Source organism: Dinoponera quadriceps, unplaced genomic scaffold (assembly GCF_001313825.1).
Source record: "Dinoponera quadriceps isolate SergipeBrazil2010 unplaced genomic scaffold, ASM131382v1 scaffold520, whole genome shotgun sequence".
Lineage (NCBI taxonomy): Eukaryota > Metazoa > Arthropoda > Insecta > Hymenoptera > Formicidae > Dinoponera > Dinoponera quadriceps.
Window position 1 is genome coordinate 550033 of NW_014554615.1, and position 20895 is coordinate 570927.

General features: G+C 40.5%; 4 protein-coding genes across 5 annotated transcripts; 3 read left to right on the top strand and 1 right to left on the bottom strand.

The window, feature by feature from the left end:
• The first annotated feature begins 351 nt into the window (after nucleotides 1-351).
• LOC106740570 (vitamin K-dependent protein C-like) lies at nucleotides 352-2827 on the top strand. The gene is made up of 7 exons (XM_014611748.1): nucleotides 352-438; nucleotides 663-744; nucleotides 1033-1198; nucleotides 1421-1626; nucleotides 1735-1946; nucleotides 2265-2322; nucleotides 2570-2827. The coding sequence occupies exons 1-7, from the start codon at nucleotides 352-354 to the stop codon at nucleotides 2689-2691; spliced, it is 933 nt and encodes a 310-aa protein (XP_014467234.1). The 3' UTR covers nucleotides 2692-2827.
• Nucleotides 2828-3292: 465 nt separating this feature from the next.
• On the top strand, nucleotides 3293-9001 carry LOC106740569 (trypsin-1-like). Its single transcript, XM_014611747.1, has 8 exons — nucleotides 3293-3445; nucleotides 3624-3807; nucleotides 3918-4123; nucleotides 7118-7283; nucleotides 7523-7731; nucleotides 8028-8221; nucleotides 8640-8697; nucleotides 8877-9001. The coding sequence occupies exons 1-8, from the start codon at nucleotides 3325-3327 to the stop codon at nucleotides 8999-9001; spliced, it is 1263 nt and encodes a 420-aa protein (XP_014467233.1). The 5' UTR covers nucleotides 3293-3324.
• Nucleotides 9002-9965: 964 nt separating this feature from the next.
• Nucleotides 9966-14407, bottom strand: LOC106740575 (trans-Golgi network integral membrane protein TGN38-like). 2 transcript variants are annotated; one of them, XM_014611761.1, is made up of 4 exons: nucleotides 12972-14407; nucleotides 12545-12580; nucleotides 12294-12442; nucleotides 9966-12213 (listed from the first exon to the last, which is right to left on the bottom strand). In XM_014611761.1, exons 1-4 carry the CDS (start codon nucleotides 14092-14094, stop codon nucleotides 12064-12066), a joined length of 1458 nt encoding a protein of 485 aa, XP_014467247.1. In that variant the 5' UTR covers nucleotides 14095-14407; the 3' UTR covers nucleotides 9966-12063. The 2 variants fall into 2 exon arrangements, with proteins under 2 accessions (XP_014467247.1, XP_014467246.1); XM_014611760.1 differs by having other exon boundaries at nucleotides 9968-12213; nucleotides 12966-14407.
• Nucleotides 14408-15315: 908 nt separating this feature from the next.
• Nucleotides 15316-20319, top strand: LOC106740564 (glycerate kinase-like). The gene is made up of 5 exons (XM_014611739.1): nucleotides 15316-15561; nucleotides 15720-16281; nucleotides 16854-17731; nucleotides 17952-18254; nucleotides 20233-20319. Exons 1-5 carry the CDS (start codon nucleotides 15316-15318, stop codon nucleotides 20317-20319), a joined length of 2076 nt encoding a protein of 691 aa, XP_014467225.1.
• The last annotated feature ends 576 nt before the right edge of the window (nucleotides 20320-20895 follow it).

Below are 20895 nucleotides of genomic sequence, written 5' to 3' on the forward strand. Positions count from 1 at the left end.
TGAATCTCATTATAAATATTAAAAGTGTTAAATGATATCTCAAAGAAGATAGATGCAAAAATTTATATCACTTGTGCAAAATTTATTCTTAAATCTCGTGCTGCCGGCAATCAAAAGGATTTCGCGATACCGGGAAACGTTTAACGGTATCGACAGACCGGTTACTACCGCGCTTCAGACCAAAATGAAACGTACAAAGCGAATACGAAGTTGGGTGCGAACATGGGACGCTCGTTCTTTATTTACGATGTTGGGAGGTTCCTGGGATGCGGGCGACGATAGTACCGCTATGCGAGACAAACAAGTTGCTTAAACGAGACCAGTACCGCTTCGACTACCGACAGTAAAGTCATGAAGCTGCAAGACTTCGTTAAATACCTTGTTTGCATCTCGGCGATAAATTTGGGGACAACTCACTGCAACGTCATCGATTCTTCCGTAAGTGTTTGCCTTATCTTCCACCTTATATATTAATTTACTTCACGATTATTACTATTATAAGCTGTTTTCAGAATTTCTCTCTCGAGAATATGGATAAATCAATTTTCATTCCGAACGAATATCTTTCTCGCGGAAGAGAACTCGAAAAAATAAAAATTACTATTAGAATCAAAAAGAGAATCGTAAATGTATAAACATTTATAAATATCTTTGCGAACCAGATAGAAAATTGGGCTGGCCTCAGACATGAACGCGGCGTTCTGGACTTGCTTTTCGGGAGATTCCGGACTTGTGGCGCCTGCTGTAAGTAATTTTTAATAAATATTAAGAGTAACAAGGGCCAAGCACGGATCTTTTAGTGCTACATCTTTAATCAATTTTTAGTTTATATAAATCACATGTCTGTATTAAGTTGCATTGACGTTAATAACAATAGTTAATAATAATATTATAAACATCCAGACGTTTCGGTCCTTACCCGGATCATCTTCGGTGGAAAAACCGTGAATTTAAGAAACTCTGTTGCTCTAATAGCTTATAATTAAATATATTGTATTAAACTCTAATCAAGTCATGAGATATTTTTTGCAGTATGCGGCAGAACAAATCGTAAAGCAGCGCGATTATTGGGCGGTGAGAATACGGAATCCCACGAGTTCCCCTGGCTCGCTAATATTCACACAAGCTCCGGATTATTAGTTAGCGGAGTGCTGATAAACGATCGTTACGTCATGACAGCAGCTAGCGAGCTAGTTGGGTTAGTACATATTAATGAAGTTTTACCTGATGAGAACATCCACGTGTAACCGACGTGGAATCCATGTAAGTAAGTCGATTCCACGTCGATTCCACGGATGCTTTCATGTGGTAGTCGCTGTTACTGAATATTGTGCTGATTATAATCTTCAATATCGTTTCTTTAATAATCGTGTTTTTTTTTTCTTGACATTCAAAATACAATTAACGTCCCTCTTAACAGAGCAACCGCACCAGAAATAAAAGTATCTTTGGGAGAATACGACCGATGTACGTTTGACATTTCGTCGGTGAATATTAGTGTCGAATCCATAATTTTGCATCCAGAGTTCAATCCGGATGCACATTCTCAGGATTTGGCTTTAATTCGTCTAAGTCGGCCGACCAAATTCGAGAAGAGGATATCACCGATATGCCTACCCAACCCAGGTCTGTTTTCGTGACGCACAGTGCGAGTTAACGATGGCAAAAGAAAGAAAGAGTGGCTTATGAGATCCCGGGGAATTATACACTCAAATCTATTTTTTATATTATTAGGATCGACCTATCTTGGCCAAGTTGGCACTTTAGTAGGTTGGACCGTACGCAAACTCAACGACAGCGGCGACATTCGAACGTGTAGACCGCGAAAACTGGGACTTCCTATTTTAGGATATAACGAATGTATTAAGTCAGGAATAAATTCGATGAATTTTAACGACGATTACGGATGCATTGGCATTGTTGGTACAAATTCTCTTGTGTGCGAGGTAAGAGAATTATACGTGTATCGTATTACAGTTTTGAACTATGTGCATATCAATTTAATAAGCCACGCGAAATGTCATAAAAAATTATATAACATCTTTATATTTGTACTATTCTGAAATATTCTATTTAAATTTTTTCTCTCTGTATTAAACATTTTATATTTGTACTATTCTGAAATATTCTATTTAAATTTTTTCTCTCTGTTTAAATGCAATAATTTTCATACATTGCGATAAATTTATTACGAAACGTGGACGATTTAATAATTTAATAATTATTCAATTATGTATCATATTAAAAGTGTTACTCACTTACAGAATGACGTCGGATCTTCTTTGCAATATCGTTCATACGCTGGAATTTATGACCTCATTGGTAAGTACGGCCATTCGTCAACTGTAGCTAACTTATACAAATAACAAATATTAAAATGCAAATATAATATATCGAATTTATATTGAGAGGTACAATGATGACGATGTATTTGTAAAGATACTCGTATAGTAAACATCACAAATAATTTAAAAAAAAAAAGGAAGAAAACATTTCTCATCTAGAAATTAAAAAAATTTTTTAATTTGACAAAATATATATTATTGATAAAATGTACTGTGCATTACAGGTATTATTCCAAACGTGAATAAATGCGACAATACTCCTGGACCAACTGTCTTTACGAGAGTGGGGTCTCGACTTGATTGGATACTACAGCACACTAAAGATGCGTGTTACTGTACAAAATGATAACAATCGATCCCGCGATAATGTTGCCAGAATATTATTATCTAATATCGAAGTATTCATTGTTATTCATTGTTATTATTATCTCCACCGCTACATTTTAGAAAGCACGCGAAATAGTCTTTATTGCCGAGTTGCAACAAACCAAAAATGTGCCACACATGTGTATATAATAATCACAATTATTATATTATATTTATGCGCACATATATAAAAATAAATTATTTTACATTAATATAATCAGAGTACATAGCTTTTTTTTTAAATAAGAAAATTTTGACGCCGTAAAGCACGAATCGCAGTATGTTTACTTGAATATCTAAACTCAAAATTTAGACCAGAAATCACACGCTTAAATTGTGCAAGCCTTATTTAACAATTTTCTAATATCATTTTCACATGACGTTCGTTTTCACATGACGTTCTTTCAAATGACGTTTTAGGTGACGTTTAGAAAAAAGGACAGTTGTTAACCTTATCTTATCTAAGTATTATTAACGTAAACCACGTCCGCAATTCACGGTAGTTTCCTTATGCACATGGATGTCAACCTATAAAATATGTTAGTGTCACATGTGTCAGTTCAGTGAGACACGCCTTAGCGTAGAAGTCGCGAGTGCTCCTTCAACATTACACATGCAGTACTTTATGTTAATCAGTTTATCGTTTTTGATACTTGGATGCGCAAACGCTTGGCCGCGAAACCGAGGGAATCAGCCAACGGATACGTATCACGTAGATGCTAATTATGGATGTGGTAAGATTTGTTCCATGACTGAGTCGTCGAAAGGACACAAGAATAATAGATTTTTTTTTGCTGAACATTCAATATCGTCATGTGTCGTTTTAATATAAAAGCTGTTAATATTAGTATCGACATCGTGCATCTGTGTAATTGTCATGAAGATATTATTCATACGATTATCATGCTTTAGAATGCGGTAGAAAAGACCTATTTCGGCCAGCGTCTAGAATAATTGGGGGAAGGGAAGCTTATAGAAATGAATTTCCTTGGATGGCCAGTATCATAAGCGTCAACAGATCAGGTCAACATATATGCGGAGCGTCAGTTATAAACGATCGTTACGTGATAACAGCGGCTCACTGCATCCCTTTTGGGTATGTATACATTGTATGTACGTAAAAATCTTTTCTCCTCATATTTAATAGATCTATACATTCAGCTCTTAAGTTGTAAGAACGACTAAAGACAAATTCACATCCTACAGTTTCGATAAAGATGATCTGAAAGTATCTGTCGGCACTCACAGTTCGTGCCAGTGGGACGAAACAACTACAATCTTTTCTGTTGAGGAGATTTTCCCGCATCCGAGTTATGACAGACAAACGAACTTCGCTGATATTATGCTGGTCAAATTGATGATGAGGATTACCTTCAACCAATACGTCAAGCCAATTTGTTTGCCAAAATCTGGTAATCACGATAATTTATCTCACAAATGCATTTCTTGACAAATACTAAACGAAATTATTAATATTTGCTTATAATTATCCGCACATAGGACTAGACGTAGTCTCCAAATTCGGAGGGCATTCTTTATCAGCACTTGGCTGGGGATTCTCAGAGGATAACTCTTTATATAATAACAATTGTGGCCTACGTGTCGCCGATTTAACGTTGTTTAAGAGAAAAGAATGTCCTACCAAGGTATCGAGTTTAATCTGCGCTGGTCATATGACGGTACCGCGCGGGACTTGTGGGGTAAATAAGCAATTGCAACATTTTCTTTTATATACGCGTGGGTTTTCGAATTTTTGTTAATACCGGGTCATCCGAAAATTATACGTGAGATTAATCACAGTTGAAATTCAGGGCGATAGCGGCGGTCCTCTTCAGTTAGTAAGCGAGAATTATAAACACATCCTAATAGGTCAGTAGTGCGAGACGCAGATTGGGTGATCGGACGACCGGCGGAAAATTAACAAAACCTATTTTGCAGGGATCACTTCGAACGGATATTTATGCGCCGACGTGAACACCCCGGATTTCTACACGGACGTCTCGCGAATGGTCTCGTGGATATTGCAGATAACGAAACGCGACTCCAGATATTGTTGGCGCTGATAATCTCCTCGCGCGATCCTGCTTTTGCGACGGTCACCGTGAAAGCTGTGAACGAGCGTATTTAACGACGAAATAAACGAGCTCCGTTTTCGCTGTTTGCTTCGCAAACGGTAAACCTAGATTCTCTCTTATCTGTTCTTGCGAATCCCTCGCACACTTGAGCGCAGGTGTTGATGGCCCTTCGACGACACGTCGAAGGGCTATCGGCGTTGCCGTGCCGCATAAAACCAAGGCCTCGACGACCACATTGTGTGTTATCCAAACTCGTAAATTGCAACTCTCAGATATACCTGACCACCGGTGTCCACGATATGATATCTGCCGTGTCGACGTCCGTGGGCATCTGGGCCGAGGTAAAAGAACGATGACTCGCTGTTCGATAAACCCGTTCACTCAAGATGCTCACGTCGAAGCTACCTACGTTGACGATCATAATGCCCGTTGCAACGCGAATTGCAACATTCATTCACCGTGAGTCGCAACGTCACTTTTCGCTACTGTTCGCGAGATCGCTCGTACGTATGCAAACTCGTCGCATCATGAGTCCAGGAGTTACGGAGAAGAGGCGGCTGTTCTCCGATCCTCCCCTTTTCACGCGCGTGTGCACGGGCTTTTAAATCTCCATCTTTCTTTTTTGCGCACTGACTTTGACAACGGGCACAATCGCCTGTAGGAGAAGCCCTAGGAATTTATCGGCCATACCTTCGTAACACGTTTCCGCAGTTTCGCGAGCAATATATAACGCTTTCGAGGGTGAGCAAGCGGCGACCGTAAAATCTGCGAACCCTACGCAAACGAATGTGCCAATACGCAATTTTTCAAGAAAATTTCAACTACCGGATATGCATAGGAAGGACATTAATTAACTGCGAAATTGTATCATCGATAAGCGCAAAATACGCTGCGAAAGCTTCCGCGGTGAAATTTTTTAAAGGATCGTCTCTAAGTCAAAATAATGACAAAATTATAAAAAAATTACATGCAGCATTAATGGGCAATACATTCTTAAAGACCTACGAGAATCTTTCTCTTCCACCGCTGATTTGAGTTACAGAGAGTCAGACTTCTTTTCGTGGCTTGCCGATCAGGCTGATGATACGGTAGAATTTGCCGTGAGATGTGCCGTGCTTTAATGGGAATAGCGGTTTTATTGGTTCACGGTTCTCGCGTTATTATACGTCGACAAGGCGATACGAGTGACGTGAAACTACGGCGTCGGAATTGATTCTCGTTGTTATACTCACGGCTACAAGTACATAGTTTAACGTGCTCACGACGTCGTAGTCAGTCACCGCCGCGCTCCGTTTTCAGTAGGTGGAAAAAAAGCGGATAGAAAGTCTCGTGCAAGCATGAAGCCGCGACTGAGCCTGGCCATCGGTGCTCTTCTGCTAATCCTAGACGTTCGTTGAGAGAGTAATTAAAAAAGTTATCACGGACGTATGGGCCGATAATCGACACGACGCACCGATTGTAATTATGTTGCGCTCATTTTCAGGCAGAATGCTCGTCGAATCGTCCGCTGGTGGTACGAGTGAATATGGAGTGCGGTAATGATCGAGGCGGAATTTACGCAAGTAGCCATGCGCAACGTGAAGCTCGCTCGAAAATCGTGCGATCGGGCAATAACATTAACAATCTCCTTTTAGATCGTCGATCAGAACGAACTTCTCTTTTCAATTCGACTAATTCGACTCCAGCCTTTGTGCCTCGGCGATTACTCTCCGAGAACATTTCTCGTGCTCTGATTCAATTAACTAAATTAAATTGTGATTGTTCAACTCCGAGTTCAATTAACTAAATTTGTCTATCTATCAGTTTTACGAAATACAACTTCACACTTACGTTTAAGCTCAAAGATTAACACGTTGACTGCTACGAGATTATCAGTGAACTGCGCTATAATATTGCCGAATCTCGTTTATTATAAAACGTGCCAGTTGTATATAACAAATATATATATAATTTAATTTAATTTGATTTATTAATAGGAGAACGTCAAATGAAACGAGTTAACGAATAAATGCATAATGAATTGCATTTACCATAATTTTCGTAATTCAGACTTTCGAGATAATCACAATAAAAATGAACATTTAAAAATAATGAGAATAATTGTGACAGTCAACGTGCTAAGTTGACTATGGAAACGTCGAAGTTATAATAACGCGAATAATAACGCTCGAATGAGATTTTCCGAGAGAATATCAATTCTAAAGTTTGCAATCGATTTGCATAAAGGTGTGCAATGTTCGTATAATAACGTTATGCGCTTTTCTATCAACTTTCACGTGTGCATTGCACATCGGACTTTTAATCGATTTGCTCCTTCCCTTTTCGCGACAGAGTGCGGAGAATCGGGAGGAATATCGAATCGTATCGTCGGTGGCATTATCACAATAGCGCACCTGTTTCCTTGGGTGGTGGCGATATTCAACGGGGATCAATTCCATTGCGGCGGCACTTTGATCAACAACAGATACGTGCTCACAGCTGGGCATTGCGTTCGATGGTATCCTACCTATTCTTGCTTACATCAACGACAATTAAGAGTGACAATTGTCGTCGTAAAACTTCTCAGAAAATTTATTCAGACGCTACCGAAATTTCACCAAATCTCGCGTGTTTTTACAGAATAATATATAGAAATAATAAATCATTTAAATATATTCTTTGTTCACAAGACGAACACACGTCACATGTAGCGATGAACTATTTCGATTCCTGTACGTTTCTTTCCGTTTCGCACAGGACGAGTCAAGCCGATCTCTCACTTGGTTTGGGAATGCACGACATCGAGAGAGCGGACGAAGGAATATTAGCTGAGGTCGATAAAGTGATTATACATGAAGACTTCGAGAGTGATTACATTCACGATACGAACGACATTGCACTGATTCGATTGAAAGCCCCGGTGCAATTCAATGAAAATGTGAAACCCGTCTGCCTACCGCACAAAGGTTTACCTTTTGTAGTCTTTTTCCGTTTGACACGTTTAACACGTTGACTGCCACGGAACTTTTCACGATTCTGGTCTAAGAAGCCAATTTGATTTAATCAAGTAATGAAGCGACGAGATAACTCGTAGTTGACGTCCTGGGCAAGTAAACAACCTTCGAGATATCTCGTAGTTGGCAGTCAACGTGTTAACGAGCACTTGAATTGAAGATACTTTTCTTGTTTCTGTCCTCCTCTCTTTTTTTATCGTAATTTTTGATGAGTCTAAGAAAAATTAATAGAAATATATCGACGATAGGTTCCGATTATACGGGGCACAATGCTCAAGTTATCGGATGGGGACGTGTCACCACTAAGGGCGACGCCTCCAGATTTCTGCGTCAGGCTACTCTGAAAATTATGTCTCACGAAAGGTGCAGGAACACTTCGTTCGGCGAACACGTGACAACATCGATGATATGTGCTTACAATGATGACACCGATGCCTGTCAGGTATCGTGATATGTTATCATTAACTTGACTATTATCACTACAATACAGTTTCGTTATCAACGCGATCTCGTTATTTCGTTTTCTTATCACACCTATATACACAATATTAGGAATTCTTGCTTATTCGTTCGAGTATTATTTTACTTACTCTTATATATTTATTAAGATATAGATGGGTATATGTTATAATTATAAGTTATATTTGTTATAATTAATTTATTAATTTATTAATTTATTAATTTATTAATTATAACAAATATAACTTATAATTATAACATATACCCATCTATATCTTAATAAATATATAAGAGTAAGTAAAATAATACTCGAATCGTTTAAATACACATATTTCCATTTAATAAATATGTGATATTAATTACGTCAGAGATGGCGTTTACTTTTTCATTCAAAATTTCAGGGTGACAGCGGCGGACCTCTTTTGTACGGAAGGCTAGACGGCAAATACGAAATGATCGGTAAGAATATCATCGAATGTGTTTTCGTGTAGAACTTTCGTGTTTCTCATAATTGAAATTATAAATATTATTTTTAATATATTTGTATATAGAGATACGTATATATTTATAAATCATAGCGCAAGATTCAATCCAATTCACAAGTATGCGGAATTATTTTCTCTTTCATTTTCCGACAGGTGTAGTTTCCTGGGGTATCGGTTGCGCCAAACGTGGAATACCAGGTGTATACGTGAAAATCACGGATTACTTGAACTGGATTCGACGTAACAGTAGGGACGCCGTTTTTTGCGCTGACAGCTAGGTAATTAGTATGGTTTCCTATAAAGCTTGTAGACAATGAATATAAATGAAGGAACGTTGAAGTGTAGTAAATGATTTGTAACGTGTAATAAAAAGTAGAAATTTTTACGTTGGATCGCATATGAATGATCGTCGAGAAAAGACGTTTCGTTACAAAATCCCATAGACATTTGTAAACGGCCATTCACTGTTAATCATTGGAGCGAATATTCCAGGTGATATGTCCATAATCATTTATTCGGCTTTGGAATCAAATACAATATCACGTGCTATATACAACCTAACAATTCCCTAAAGCGCGATAAGCTCGATATCATCGGGTCAGGAATGTAATGTACGGCACGAGCACGTCTCTATGGATATTAGCACGATTCGTAACAATCGCGATTTTTTTTAGGTCGTTAACTACTATGGTGGGCGTTTTCAATCTCATTTTATCATTCGCATTATTACTTTCATTGTGCGCTGACGATAACGCTTCGATCGTCCGGCGAGCAGTCGAGAAGCTGATTAAAAGACATAAAATGTCCTCGTTACTGTAACAATGGTGCAATATTCCGAGATAGAGATGTTGGATGCAGCTTGTTATGTCCTCCATTTCGTACGTGAGATCGTGTGAAATATAACCTAGCCTGAAATTTTTTATGGGAGATCAAACTTGACCAATTTAGAACTTCCTTAACTGAATTATCTAGATACTCATAATTCTCGAGTTACATTAAGGAGATTACAAACGAAGACAAGTTCAATTCCTCTGGAGTATAACTGCAGAATTTTCTCGAAAAATCGCAAATTTTTAAATAAAAGTCGGAGAAATCTCGTCCGCAGTTTTTTTTCTTCAAATATTGATCCCAAGATTTTTCTTTTGCATTATTCTTCTTACCGAAACATTTACAGACAGAATTTTCGCATTATCAATCTTACATCAAAAAGCAATTTCCGAGCGATTAAGAAAAATAGATGTGCATTTAGCATTTATTAATAAAAATGTACAAGTAATTCACAGAAATTTTTTCGACGTTTATACATTAATTAATAAACAACAGCTTCAGCAGCAAAGTATTCCTTTCATACTAAGTCGAACTGTTTTCGAATTACTATGTTTCTGGGGTTTACGTAAACGTAGGTTTATATTCCGTTTCATCAGATATTAAATTCATTATAAATTGTATGTAAAGACTTACAAGGTTAGCCATGAATTTTAACTGGATACAACTGGACGGTTTTACGTTGGGAAACTAATGCGGTGTTAAGTGAGAAATATGTCTTGACGAATAAGTTATTAAATTAAACTGAATGATCGTTCATGTGAACATTCGAATAAAGATATACCATTTTTACCCGATAAATTTCAATACGCATTTAAAAGAATGTAACAATCCTTTCCGTAGCATAAAATGGCAATAAGTTAAGAAAATTAATTAAGAAAATTAAAGCGAATTTAATTTTATTCTTTACCACACATAACTATTACCAACTAAATCGAGAGAAAAAAAAATTTATTTATTAGGACAAAAATAGAAAAATCAAGGTGACAATACATCTAGCGAGTGCTGCAAAATCGAGTGCGATCGCAGAAACAATTTTCTACTATTAAATATACGCATATACTATAAAATACATCACATATACTGTACACATAGTACTTGCACAGCTCGTAAAATAATAATTCTAATAATTCTATAAAAGATATTAATTTCCGAAGCAACAACGAAAACGAAAATAACTTATCCGGATTCGTCGCGATCGTATATTAAACATATGATCCGATTTTGTTTTCTCTACGGAATATATGATTATAAAATCTATTTTAGCTTTATCTATTATGAGATAACCCCGTTTTTTTAACGCATGATGGCTTAAGTATTTTTTTACAATAACACAATTGCATTCGACAATTCGACGCTCACAAAAAGAATATCTAATACATTTTGACATTTAACGTATAAATTTTAAACTAAAAGAAAAATATGGGTAGAATGTAAAGTTCGCATAATTTTACGGTAAACTATTTCAGATAGACTCTACTGAAGTGATAAAGCCTTTCCGCCACCTCTTGTGTTGTTTTCGTACGCGTAATCATATCCTTATCCAGATCATATCTTCTCGAATTTCTATTCGCGTTGTTACAGGATAACCGAAGTCGCATTGATACGGTCTTAGGTCGCCCGACCAGAGAAATCCATTGTGAAATTTCTTGAACTTATGTTCACTAGAGATGGACTGTTCAGTTAACAAAATAAATAAAGTATACAAAAGGCAGTTTAAAATTTGCAAACTTAAGCATAGCGACTAAATGAAGATCGTAAGTCCTAATTTATTACACAGAAACATAATTTAAATCATAAAATATAATTTTAAATTAATTAGTAACTTCTGATAGATGGATTGTTTAAAGTCTATACCAAAGATTTTGTTTACAGTCGTACTATATCCCTTCACAGTCGGAATTAAGACGTAAAAGTCTTGATGAATTACAAAATACTTAATACGACGTAACAAAATTAATACAGATATTCTTTAGTATTGCGTATACTTTGTATAGAATCCGGGAGGAACGATTTGTTTGAGAATTAGAGAATGTCGCACACATTAAACGAGAATTCTCGTTATATTTATCCTCTCATCCGGAAATTGTAGCTTTTAAATGTCCGTGCGTCTTTGTACGATATATTATACGATAGAAAATTCCTCCGGATCTCTCTCTTCGACGATGCGCTATTGATTGGCGATACATTTCATATTTTATAAATGATAAATGGTTCGTTTCATTCGCGCGGCTTCACACGAAATGAAAGTATAATTGTATATTTTCTGGTATCACCAAGCATTATACCATGTATGCTATGTATATACATGTTGTAACATGTTACAGCATGTATCACTCATAAATTTCGATATCCTGAAAGATTGTTTGACTCGCAAAAACACGAAACAATCCTTAAGAAATCAAATGATAGCATTATATGTGTATATACTGGAAGTATGCTTAAATATAAAATATATTACACCTGCAGTACTATGATACAGACATTATATAAAACTTGTGATATTCTACTCGCATTAATATATGACATGAGTAACGTTGGCGTTACATTGCGACGTAACAGCTTCTTCGAGTGTGCAGTCCAGCTTCCGGTAGCTGGCTGTGCTTGGCCGACGTCTGCCGCGACTATTTCTTGATCTTCGTCCTTCCAATACAATAGCAAGTATCTGAAAACATGAAGAGACCTTTACAAATGATGCTCGGTGGAATTACCAACGTCAAAAGAACGTGTGCGAGATAAATTCACCTTCTGCTTGTTATGATAGCCTATGTAGCAGGCGATACACGCTACAGTGGTCACGGTGAAATAAGTGAAGAAATGAGAATCGCCGTCAGTCCTTTTAGCATAGTGTGTTTTTTGTTCACTGGGTACCTGTAGATTTTCATGTTGATTCTCTGCAGTGCATAATTACACGATGTTATTGTTGTGTATAATCAACTGGTACATAAAAAGAGATCTTCGCAGAGATAAAAAGAGTCTTCGCAGTATTCTCTTACCTGTATTTGGCGGCTGCTGAATCGTTCCATCAGCATCTGTAAATTACATATATATTAGTTTTGAGTAAAATATCAAGAATTATGTGAAAAGAAGCAAAATTTGTTATAAGTGCACATTGTTTAAGTAGCTAAATTCACGAACTATGAAATGCATTCTGCGACAAAATACAGTTTTATAGAAAATTGAGTTTTTAAAATATATATATATATAAGATTTTATTTTTCTAAAAATAAAATGACGTGTGGCTTATCATTATACAAAATTACGATTACAACAAAATACAATTTCGAATGTGTTCTCGTTACATTTATGCTCTCACGTATGCTTAAAATAAATGATATGTATTATTGTAAAAATAAGTTAGTGTCAACAAATAAACAAATGCACATTTTTGAGAATTAATATTCTCATTAGAAATACCGTCACCGGGATCTTCCACTTCGTCACTCTGGTCACCATAATGGTTCTGTGTATTTTCAGAAAGAGTACTAGTCTTTGGGTCTTCAGCTTCTGCTTTTCCATTAGTTTCCTCTGCTTTTCCTCCTTTCGCGACTTCTTTCATATTTACATTTTTGCTTGGCACGTTGTCCGGGATGTCTATCTTTGGGGCATCGACAGTTGTTAGTTTCAGCTTAGTTTCAACTTTAACATCATTAATATTCTCTTTGCCTTTGTCACGTAGATTATGATCTTGTGTCTTCGTAGTATTTAACGTTTTCGGGGTTTCGTGTTTATTCGATTTTTCGATTTTGGACTCGACCCTTTCCGTATTAGGTTGCGTATATTCATTCGATACATTGTTGTTAGACGCATTCTCTACTTTGTTATGTGATTGCTCTTTAAGTTCTTCTACTTCTGCTTTCTTTTTAATCCCTTTCAGTTCAGTCTCCAGTTTCTTGTCACTTGGTGGAAGATCCACCGGGGCTTTTAGAAAATCAAGTTCCACAGGAATACGATTCGTTACCGATACGATCGGCTTTTTCATTTTATCATCAACACTCTTGATCCAAGCGAATACCGCGCATAATGGACGGAAGACATCGTTGAAGTTGAAGCATGTTCTCTGACATGTGTGAGGATTGTTGAATTTCTCAGCCAGTGGTCCCAAGTATTTTTCTACTTTATTATACTGCGGCGTGAATCCCTGCAAATTGTCCTTGCAGAATTTCTCCTCTTTTTCCCACTTAGTCCCAGGAAAGAATTTCTTCACATTTGAATTGAATATTGCTACACTATCTATTTTCACATCAGAGTAGTTGCAAATCTTGAACATCGTATCGTAAACTCCTAAACACATATACGTATCCAAATTGTCCTCCGCGATGTTTAAAATTTGAGTGGGATACTTCACCGTTGCACAACTTCTTATATATTCTGATTCATATAAAACTTGAATGCTGTCGCATAAATTAGTGTCCTTCTTCATGACGTCAACGACAGACTCAGCCTCTTTTATTGGTAAGCTCGTTACCATCACGGAGGAAAGAAGTAAAACGAGGAGTTTCGGCATGCAATTGACGCGAAACAAATGAGCGTTGCGGCTCTCCATAATTCCCTTTCTGCTTTTCAAAGTGACTTTTATTAAGCCTCTATTACACGGACTGGTAAAACTGTAGACACCGTCGCACTATCACTTAACGAACATAGCTTTCCGCGCCCCGTCGATTATTTCAATTCTCGCCGATCATTCTCCCGCGAGAAACCAACACCTTCGCCGGACGCGATTGGCGTTACCCCAAGAACGTAATAATTCGGCTAGGACACTTTTTCCCTCACATAACCTCTGTCGTTCAATTTTCCTATATTTCCGAGAACACTCAATATGCCGTCACTCGCGCGTGGTGTCATCGAGTGCCTGCGACCCGTTGCGCCACTCGGAAAGTAGCGTTACTCTCTTCGCATAGGATTCTGCCCGTTTATTTGTAGCGCTGGCTGCATGACGTTATTCGCTGCCAGTATCAGCAACGCGCCATTTTATTCGCGGCTAATATCAGCAGCAACGTCTTATTCTGTCTTTGAATAAGATTCGGTGAGCGATAACGAGCAATGAAGAATAATGAAACCACAATTTCATCGGTCGCGTGTTATTCACTGATAGTGTCAGCAATATTATTCAATATTTGATGAGCAACGGGAACAGCATTGCTGATACTGGCTGTGAATAACTCGTAGCTGCTTTTATTCAACTTTCTAGTACCAACGATCGGTAATCTCCGAATATCTGCTTCCGCTTGTACACCTGCTCTTTCCGCTTGTTCAAGTGTGTGGTTCCAAAGTCTCCGCTACGATACGCCACTATCTCGGTTGCACATCGTGGCACAATTTAACAAGACGGCGGGACTTTTTCATTTTCAATTAATACTATTCGACGGCTAGCCAGGAAACATTTTTATTTTCAATCAGAACAACTCAACGGCAAATGAGGCGGCCTTCTTTTTATCTTTAATTAGCACGACTCAACGAGGGAACAGACGACCGCTTTATAATCTTCAGTGGCACGACCGAACAACAAGTTGGATAAACTTTTGTTTACCAGCGAGAAATAAAAGTGTCCGGGGAAAACTGAGATAAATAAAATAAACGAAAACGCTAATGAAATAAACAAAAGTTAATCGCACTGTTTTAACGCCCGCCGTTATTCAGACTGAAGCGACTTGGAATTATATTCAACCTGGTAACCTAAAATGTAAACACCCAACCATGTCCCGTTACATTCCGCGCAATCCTATTTTACATTTTAAAACGTAATGAAAAAGGACACCGTTAAATCATGCAGCAACCCAGGGAACGCAAGCGGAAAGTGATCGATCCGTCGAAACAAGAAGAAACAGCGCGGAGAATCGCGGCGGTGGAAGCGAAGAGACAGAAAGTCATAAGCGAGGTGGAACTTTCCTTAAAGCGTAGACGATTTGACAGGAAAGCGATAGAAAATGCGCGTCTCGATATGGAAGAGTGCATTCGGCAGAAAGAGATGAGGGATGCGAAAAAATTGCGCGGCGAAAAAGCGATGGTGCAGGTTACAGCGCAACTTATTATTCTCTTGCCATTTCATTTTGCACAAAGATTACGATGGAATTATTCATTCAAAGCGGAATTCGTATATATTCGCGATCAAGTGTTTTATCAGCGCAGAAATTTTTAAGCACCTTTTCCCGACCTCATTAATAAATATAGATCCGTCGAGACCTGCGTACCATCATCGAGGCGGGTATAGAGTCCATTCAGCCGTCAGCGATTGTACCTGAGAAGATTAACTACGACGGCCGCGCCACGATGACAATCGAGGGCGTGAAGTACAAAATCAAAAATAACTTGCACATAGTCGGCTGGGGCAGGGAAGCCGGCGTTATGAGCACGACGTTCGAGAGGATAGTCGGCAAACAATTGAAAAAAGGATTTATAGTGGTACCTCGCAAGTCGATCTTCGCGATATGGAGCTATCCGAAAGCGTTCCCGAAATTGGACAGTCGTATAAACTTGGTCGAGGTCGGCAAGGACGGACTGCCGGATGGTGATATGGTCGACACCACGCGGAAAATCGCGAATTACTGTAAACGACTGAAGAAACGCGACTTGCTGGTGGTTATGCTGTCGCGAGATTCCGACGATCTCCTGTGCTGCCCGCGGGATACAATTACATTGAGAGATAAGTTGAGAGTTCTCAACAGGTTAAAAGCTGCTAATGCGACTCCCGAGGAAATCAATATCGTGAGGAATAAACTTTCCGCGATAAGGGGTAAGTGGGTTCAGTCAGGTGCGAGAGAATTTTATTAATCGCCGATGGAACTTTTACTAACTCGCATTTCGTCCCCGCTGTTCCATCGGAGGTCTCGCCGTAATCCTGTTAGGGGCACGAATGTAATCTAACGGACCGCCTAATTCCTCCATCGTCCTCATGACTAAACGTATCGCGTCGAGTCCGCTATTGAGATTAATTTACCTCGACCTCGTAATAATTATCCATATCTTATAATTAAATTAGCGTACAGCGCTGGGAAAGAGGAAGTACAGACAAAAGTTCCGTGACGTTGTACCTTTCGAAGGAGAAAGAAAAAGCGCGCGCACACGTTAGATAAGACATTTAGATAAGAGTAGATCTTTTCCTCCATTTTTCGCTCCCGGCGATAATATCGTCGAAGAAAACTTGCCTTCGATCGATCGACGGCGTGTCTCGAGACGCGCACGTATCTCCCCGCGTTTCCGCGACGCGAGAACCGGCGCAAATTGCGTCAAGCCCTTCCGAAAACAAGTTTTCCCCAACAATAATCGCGGCACGAAGGGCGGATACAATGGGAGAGAAATTTTCAGGCGGCGATCTGGCGCGTCTGGCTTATCCGGCTAAAGTCATCACCCTCTTCACGTCTGACGTGTCAGCAGAACCGCCGGAACAATTGGGGGGTGGTCCGTGCGTCTACGAGCCGAAGGACCAAACGGCCCTGCTCGTTTTGATGAAGTACAAACTTCTCGACAAGGTGTCGCAGAGCGTGCGCGAGGTATTAGGGGCGCCGGGACCGCCGGGGACGCCGGCCGACGCCCAATTAAACGAGGACGGCAGGTACAACTTCGTGAGGCAGCATGTGATCGCGTGCAACGCGGACGCGATAGAACGCATGGCGAGACGGGCCCTGCAACTGGGACTGTCCCCCTTGAAATTAGAGTCCACCTGCAGCGGCACCGTCGACGAATTCGGGCAGGAGTACGCGAAGCTCGCGTCTCTGATGATCCTGGCGGTCGAGGGCCAAATTACCAGGTTGGAGATGTACGAGCAGATGAAGGAGAGCCCGGTGTGCTCGCTGAGCGATCAGAAGGTGTGGGCGCTGTTTCCCACCGAGGACAAATGGGCCCTGGGACTGTGCCTCTTGCTGGGAGGTCGACCGGCGGTCCACCTCCCCGACGGCGCGCGTCCCGTCAACGGTGGGCCCAATCAGGAGCTCGCTCTCTGCTTCTCCTTATATTGGTGCATGCGTACGAAGCAATATCCAATTTTGCGAGGATACACCGTCTGGTTCCTCGGCGGTAGCTCTCACGGCAGAGACGGCAATACCAGCGCAGCTGGCGCCTACGGATACTGGAGCCTCGCCGAGGACGTTTATTCGGAACACGAAAAAGCGAGGAGCAAGCATGAGGCGGCCCTGCAGAAATTGCGGAAGCTCGTCGAAGATAAACTGAGCGGATCGGAGATCGCGGTAAGAACGCCGTGGCGCGATAGCTCGCTTTATTTTTTACCACGCCACCACCGCGTCGGATAAAAAGCAACGGTGAAATATCGAAGCGTCGGGGCAGGTCGATCGACCTGACGCGTGTAAAAAAAAAGGGGCACGGAGACAGAAAGGGTTTTCAACGCGAAGCACTTTAAACTTGCGTTATTCACGGCGGGGCGCGATAATTCGCGCGGATCTGTCGCAGGAAGCCCGGCGAGAGGCGACGGACGCCGCGGAAACGTGCGAGAAGTACGCGGCCGTTCTGCCGGAACGAGTCCTCGGGGAGAACAACAGCAATCTGTTCTTCTCGTGTATCAACGACGGCGACGAGCTATTGCCGCCGAAGAGCGGAAATGATTACGCGGCGGTGGACGTCGGGGATCTTCACGTGATACGAATCGAGCGTCAGCGGTGCAACTGCAGCGACGACTGTCACACGGACGAAGACGGGACGCGCAGCGATAGAGACCGGCCTGTCAATCGCACGTTATCGACAACGGCGGAGCCGGTGTTACAATATTGTTGTCGGCTCGCGCCGCCGGAGAGCCGTTGATTATTTACGAGGCTGTCGCGGGCCGGATTTCGCGATGGATTTTACCCTCCGAGCCGAAATCCGGGACCGGCCGATTCCTTGCATCGGCACGCATGGACGCATCTCATTTCCCCGTTCGACGTGACGCGTTAAAGTTTCACGAGGCACTCGCGGGCTCGCGCGTATCCGCGCGCGATAAACGCGCTCCGTCCAATTTCGGAGCGAGACAGACGGATCCGAATTCGGCCGAGAGTGATCGCGTATGGCGAAATTTTGTCACCGGAGCGGAAATGTAACGGACAGAGTACGCGGATCCCAGTGAATATTTCTAAACCTTGACGCTCCTCCGCTGCGGCTCAAGCGCGAATATTTTACCGCCGACGCGATAATAAATTGTGCGCTTTCTCTCTCTCTCTCTCTCTCTTACGGAGCGGAGGCGGACTATATGCATTGTGTCTCTATTCCGCGATTCTAAAATTTATAACGATACGCGTGGCGCGCGCTAAGATCTCGCGGCGTTTCTAACGGCTCTCTCTCGCGAAAACTCGCGTCGAAGCCGGCGCGACAAGTTGCACGGTGAATTTATCGCTGTCGTTGCGGGCGCGAGCGAGCGAACGAACGAGCGAATCTTCTGTTTATCAAACGCAAATTTCTAATGACATCGCATATCTTATCTCCCTTTCTCTCCCTGTACACAGCACTATTGATAACTTATTGATTCTCGTGGCCTTTCGTGCACTGGGTGCGCGTCATTTGTTTTTACACATAACACGGTGTCCGTTCCGTAGTGAATCATACAAATTTCTAACTAATGCCCGGTTCTACCATCATGGTTTAAATTCAATTGACGATTAACTCGACAAAATTGACCAATTGTCGACAAAATTGACCAATTCGACAAACTGGCCAATTAGCTGAATTGAGTAATGCGATTGATTAATTTCGTTGAGTTCATTATCGTTTGGATTTCAACTATGATGGTAGAATCGGGCATGAATTTTTTCAAGGAAAGAATTGGAAAGACCATGAAGAATGAAGCACGGGTAATACTGGCAATATTATTATTTAAGATAGCACTATATCACAACCATGCTTCATTCCTCATGGCCTTTTTAACCCTAATTTCCTTTCTTGGTATTACCAATAAGGAGCGGTCTTAATTTAATTAAGCATTTTAACGTCCATTTAGTATTTTATCTTCAATCGACGATCGTTTCGACGACAGCAGGTGTCTGTTTACATTTTACGATATTAAGCACTATCACGTCACCGTCACGATCATGGATCGGTTGTTAAATCTCCTTCGGTAAATCTAAATCTGTCGTCGCAAGCGAAATGATTTCTATTGAGCGATCGGGCGAGGAAGAACGAAACGAAAGTCCCAAGAAGCTCATTTCGTCCTTCCTTGACATAATAGAGATCTTCTAGCTCGGCATGTCCCCTGGGCTCGGTACCAATCCCGTTCAACAAAGCCCTGGGAATGGACTCACCTACCTCGACGACATATCCGCAATATAGCGCAGCTCTGAGTGCGTTCTTTCTTACCGTTTCTTCGCCAGCGAGCCGAAAATGCCCCTTGAGAACGCCACTTATATAATAAATGCGCGAACTCCCAATATTTAACATTATCTGATTTAATTCGAGCCGGGTCATGCCGCTCGGAAAATTGTAATTGACACTGATGTCGGCCGATAACTCTCGGTGTACTGGTTTACTTAACTGACTATTAAATCAATTATCACGGTAAATGTATTAAATGCACATGTCATGATTAATTGGATCTTTCGTTTAAACAGCTGGAGAATTCGGTCGTTCCAATAAACGGAATAACCTCATCGTCAATTAGTAACCTCGCGCGATCGACGGGAATGCCCGAAAATTGTTAAAGATCTTTAAATATTCTTCAAACGTCTCCAGACCAAAGGTTGGACGTATTTTTATCTGGCAATTACAGATCCTCGATGTGAAAGATACGACAGAAGCAGCCAGCAACAATGCTATAAACGAATGGATTCGACCTTTACCAGGTGTAGAAGAATGAAACTGGAATTTCCCTATAGATGGTGCTAGCCATCAGTTTAGGGACCGTAAGACCGCTTCTGCAGCGCCATCTTCTCCCTCTAACAGCTGACGAGTATTTTCAACACACAACAACCCAAGTTCCATACACCGGTATATTTTTCTATAACCTTAAACATATCGAGTTTTGTGCCTACAAACTACGATTTGCGGACAGCATTGGTTTTTTGTTATCATTTGAAGAAAACTGCTGCAGAATCGCATCGAATGCTTGTCGAAACTTACGGTGAACATGCTCTTGGTAAAACACAGTGTTTCGAGCGGTTCAAAAAATTCAAAAGTGGTGATTTTGACGTGAGAAACGAAGAGCGTGGGAAACTACCGAAAAAGTTCGCAGACAACGAATTGCAAGCCTTATTGGATGAAGATGATACTCAAACTCAACAAGAACTCGCGGATGAATTGAATGTGACGCAGAAAGCTGTCTCAATTCGTTTGAAAGCCATGGGAAAGATTCAGAAAGTGGGAAAATGAGTTCCACATGAACTGAATGAAAGACAGCAAGAAAATCGAAAAACCACTTGTGAAATGCTGCTCG

Excerpts from the sequence above, each read along its gene's own strand:
- LOC106740570 (XM_014611748.1), top strand. The coding sequence starts at position 352 with ATGAAGCTGCAAGACTTCGTTAAATACCTTGTTTGCATCTCGGCGATA. Across the intron at positions 745-1,032 it reads CCGGACTTGTGGCGCCTGCT|TATGCGGCAGAACAAATCGT; the intron begins GTAAGTAATTTT and ends TATTTTTTGCAG. Across the intron at positions 1,199-1,420 it reads GCAGCTAGCGAGCTAGTTGG|AGCAACCGCACCAGAAATAA; the intron begins GTTAGTACATAT and ends CCCTCTTAACAG.
- LOC106740569 (XM_014611747.1), top strand. The coding sequence starts at position 3,325 with ATGCAGTACTTTATGTTAATCAGTTTATCGTTTTTGATACTTGGATGC. Across the intron at positions 7,732-8,027 it reads CGTCTGCCTACCGCACAAAG|GTTCCGATTATACGGGGCAC; the intron begins GTTTACCTTTTG and ends TATCGACGATAG. Across the intron at positions 8,698-8,876 it reads CGGCAAATACGAAATGATCG|GTGTAGTTTCCTGGGGTATC; the intron begins GTAAGAATATCA and ends ATTTTCCGACAG.
- LOC106740575 (XM_014611760.1), bottom strand. The coding sequence starts at position 14,094 with ATGGAGAGCCGCAACGCTCATTTGTTTCGCGTCAATTGCATGCCGAAA. Across the intron at positions 12,581-12,965 it reads AGTGGAAGATCCCGGTGACG|ATGCTGATGGAACGATTCAG; the intron begins GTATTTCTAATG and ends TGTAATTTACAG. Across the intron at positions 12,214-12,293 it reads GCTATCATAACAAGCAGAAG|ATACTTGCTATTGTATTGGA; the intron begins GTGAATTTATCT and ends TCATGTTTTCAG.
- LOC106740564 (XM_014611739.1), top strand. The coding sequence starts at position 15,316 with ATGCAGCAACCCAGGGAACGCAAGCGGAAAGTGATCGATCCGTCGAAA. Across the intron at positions 15,562-15,719 it reads GCGAAAAAGCGATGGTGCAG|ATCCGTCGAGACCTGCGTAC; the intron begins GTTACAGCGCAA and ends TAATAAATATAG. Across the intron at positions 16,282-16,853 it reads TAAACTTTCCGCGATAAGGG|GCGGCGATCTGGCGCGTCTG; the intron begins GTAAGTGGGTTC and ends AGAAATTTTCAG.